At 37.7% G+C, this 4,060-nt stretch overlaps 1 protein-coding gene across 3 annotated transcripts in view; it reads right to left on the bottom strand.

The window, feature by feature from the left end:
- The window catches only part of LOC106869520 (transcription cofactor vestigial-like protein 2), a 35,775-nt gene extending 32,188 nt beyond the window's left edge, over positions 1-3,587 (bottom strand). The window contains exons 1-3 of one of the 3 annotated variants that reach the window (XM_014915290.2): positions 2,880-3,587; positions 2,102-2,144; positions 982-1,468 (exon numbers count right to left, since the gene is read on the bottom strand). In XM_014915290.2, the coding sequence (XP_014770776.1) occupies positions 982-1,438 (457 nt within the window). In that variant the 5' untranslated portion in view covers positions 1,439-1,468; positions 2,102-2,144; positions 2,880-3,587. Of the gene's footprint in view, positions 1-981; positions 1,469-1,710; positions 1,805-2,101; positions 2,145-2,879 lie in introns of those variants that run through there. The other 2 variants (XM_014915289.2, XM_052970272.1) reach the window with 2 other exon arrangements.
- Positions 3,588-4,060: the final 473 nt, after the last annotated feature.

The raw sequence follows: 4,060 nt of genomic DNA, 5'->3' as shown, positions 1-4,060 counted from the left end.
ATATATATATATATATATAAAATCTGTGTCATTGTGCTTGCTTGTCCCACCACGCTTGGCACCCTATGTTGGTTTGTTTACGTCCCACCACTTCAGCAGTTCGATGAAAAAAAAAACCACAAAAAACGAAAGAATTAGTACCAAACTCAAACTATAATAAGTACTAAGGTCGATTTGTTCGACAAACAATTTTTGAAGGCGGTGCCCCAGCGTGGCCGCAGTCCAATGACTAAAGCAAGTAAACAATAAATATTTGCCAATGTCTCATATTCCTGCGATTTTGTCTTGATTTACTCCGGATCCATGGATTACATAATTTGATGGGAAAGCCATAATCCGATTACCGTGCATCTTTTACTTGTTTCAGTCATTGGACTGCGGCCATGCTGGGGCACCGACTTCAATGGATTTTAGTGGAGCAAATTGACCCAAGTATTTTTGTTTAAGTGTGGTATTCATTCTATTGCTCTCTGTTGCGAAACTGCTAAGTTAGGTGAGCATAAATAAGGCAACATTGTTTGTCAAGCGATGGGGGTGGGGAACAGACACAAACATGAGGACACACATACACACCACACATACATACATACATACATACATAATTCCAATGAAGGAGCCTTGGATCTAGGTTAGAAACCGGTTCTTTCTCTATTGGCAAACATTGGAATAAAACTGAACAATGACATACATACATACATACATACATACATACATACATACATACATATACATACATACATGCATAACAAGCTGCTTTCATTTTCCGTCTATTAAATCTACTCACAAAGCTTTGGCTATATAATAGAAGACACTTGCCCAAGATGCCACATAGTAGAATTGAACACGAAACTATGTAATTGAGAAACAGACTTCTTACCACACAATCCTAAAAAAAATAAAAGATTCTATTGTGTGTTCTTTATACATTTAAATGCCTTCAACTTGGAAACGAATGTTTCCTGTAAAAACAGTTGTCCTTACCTTTATTGAAGGGGCTTATTTTGTTTCTGTCTGAGGGTGACATTGAAGAACCATGAGAAGATGTGCTCGAATAGCCCGGATAATGGCTGAGTGCCCTTAAAAAATGTTCATCCACGAGTCGATTAGAATCCCCAGAGAAATAATTGTGTACCATGCTGTTTGATGCCAGGTAAACCGTTTCTTTTGGTACGGTTCCCTTATCCGAATTGTTTTCTTCTTTTATGGCATTTCCTTCAAGACTGCTGCTGCTACTGCTGCTGTTGCAACTTCTGTCAATGGAATTATTTACATGGGGCGGTGTTGATGTAGCAGACTCTGGAATCAGATGTTGGTTTGGATGAGTTTGTGGTTGCACTTGTTGTTCCGACTGATGAAGATGCAAATTATGAGGCGGTGATGATGTGACTGGTACGCTAAGTATTGAATTGCCGGGTGCAGAATAGCAACCAAGATTCATGGGTTCGTGTAGTTTAGTGAGACCAAAAGCCTGTTTGTAACAAAGAACAGAAATAACATTAACGAAATAACAATGAGAGAAAACACGACGGTTGGGGGTGTCGTACAAAATGCAGATACATCTCGACGAAACAAACAATAATAATAAAAAAGTATCGACAAGAATGTTTAGAAAATAAACAACCGAACGAGATAAGGGAATGTAAAAAGAAGATATTCGTAAGGAATATAAAAGTCAGATGAATGATGATAGCACATAAATAAACAACTAACATAAACACGGCACACGCGAAGCAAAGCAGTGTGTATAATGTGTATGTCTAAGCATGGGTGTGTATGTGTGTGTGTATGTGTGTGTGTGTGCGTCTGTGTGCGTCTGTGTGCGTGGATGTGTGTATGAGGGTGTGTGCGTGTATATCACCAATGTTTTTTGTAAGTGGAGCGTACGTAGTAGTAGAAGTAGTAGTAGTAGTAGTAATAATAATAATAATAATAATAATAATAATAATAATAATAATAATAATAATAATAATAATGATAATAAACGATGAAATTCCACACAAAAAAAGCTGGAAAATAAACGAACGGAAAAAGTAGTAAATAGTTAGAATTAAGGTTAACTAGCGGTGAAATTCCAGAGATCTTTGGGTAAAAATTAACTCACAGTTCTATTAGTTTTTCCTTGAATTCATAGTTGTCGACAACATCTAAAAGGAACGGAAGTGTGTGAGTAGGTTATTTGTTACGTGTGTAAAATGAGAATTGTTGAGAAAGAATGCATAAATAGTGCTATAGAGTATAAAGACAATATGTTTCAAGACGTCTCTGTGTATGTGAAATCAAACTGTCGGAGGACGGTGGGTGGTTGATATTTCAAAGTGCAATGCTGGAATTACAAAGACGCCGAATTCCTTCTGGTTGCCCTACCCTTAGCTTTGGGATTCGCAGAATGCCGGCTCGAATATTTGTAAGCATTGGAGTTTTTTCTTGTGTAGAAATATATATATCCTTGCTTTAAGACACACTGGCACAGTAGGTGCCCACTCGTGCAAAGATATGCAAGCTCTCTTTGGCAGTCGTTGTCGAGTTGTCGACTCTGTCGCTACTTCAACGACCGAACGACACTGTAAATTCTCAGACCCTCAATTCAAGATTGTCGCCAAAAGAAGAAGAAAAAGAAAAGGGACAAAAATACAGAAGAAGAAAAACAGAACAGGAAAAATCAAATAATTTTGAAATGAAAGAACTTTTGAATGCTGAAAAGTAAATAACCAGGCACAGAAAGAGGGAAAAGTTACTAAAAGAAGCTGGATGTGTCCGTCTGTGATTCTAAGAATATACAATATGTGACATCATTTGTACAAACATCAATGCACAAGAATATCAGTGATTTGACAAATATAGCAGAAAAAAAAAAGCTTCAAAATGCCCGATGCATTTACCTGTTCGATTGGAGTTCGTGGATAATAGGCCAAATTACTAGAGTACGGCTGGTGGTACATAACGTCAACGGCACTCATTTTAAACTCCTCTTGTGACCCTAGAATATGTCTTATGCTTCACACCCACAAAATCCACGATTGATATAATTCCAACGGCGGAAAGTATTAAATGAAAACACAAAAAAAAAAAAAAACTTCGATTTGCTTTACTTTTGTTTGTTGTCTTCTTTTAACACAAGTTAAAGCTATTGATGCTCTTTTCGCCTCAAGGTGACACTGATGTATCGAACTCAACAAATTGTTTATTGGATTTATATATGAATATATATATGTGTGTGTGTGTGTGTATCACTGTATGTGAGTGTGTGTTTGTGTGTTTTATATCCCAAGGATATTAGCCTGCTTCTTTCTCTTCCACCCTTTACTCGAGTAAGAATCCGCTTGGTGCCCGAACATCAACTAAACTGGCTCGTTTCACTAGAGACACGAGAAGAAGCGAGAGTGAGAACCAATCTCTGTGAGGATGAGGAACAAACAACAGGCTAGACAGAAAATGTGTACGTGTGTGCGACATACGTAAACACACAGAGAACACACACACACGCGCGCGCGCTTCCTCTCCCTCTCTCGAGCTATGCTGAGAATAAATAATAAAAGAACAACAACAAAAACTCCCCAAAGAACTGTTCTGTGTGCTTTCCCAAGCGTCTAGCAGCAGTTTAGTCGGTTCATAACTGCTGCTACTACTAACTAACAAACACACGGTAGTGACTAACTGATTCTACGCGTCGTTCCATGTCACCGAAAGGTCGCAGAGAATCAACCGCGATCAACGAAGAAGATGTCCATAAAGGAGATTAGTTCAATGGAGCAAGGACAATTAATTAACAACATAAGCACTGCAAATAATAATAATAATAATAATAATAATAATAAGTTGTATATTTTCAATATTTATACCTCAGCGTCACACTGATGGCATGAACTGCTCTCTCACTCAATAATAATAATAATAATAATAATAATAATATTTTACTCTTTTACTTGTTTTTCAGTCATTTGACTGCGGCCATGCTGGAGCACCACCTTTAGTCGAGCAAATCGACCCCAGCAATTATTCTTTGTAAACCTAGTACTTATTCTATCGGTGTCTTTTGCCGAACCGCTAAGTTACGGCGACG

Source organism: Octopus bimaculoides, chromosome 8, assembly GCF_001194135.2.
Source record: "Octopus bimaculoides isolate UCB-OBI-ISO-001 chromosome 8, ASM119413v2, whole genome shotgun sequence".
Classification (NCBI taxonomy): Eukaryota; Metazoa; Mollusca; class Cephalopoda; order Octopoda; family Octopodidae; genus Octopus; species Octopus bimaculoides.
Note: the sequence above shows the minus strand (reverse complement) of the source record. Positions and strands in the feature narration are given on the sequence as shown.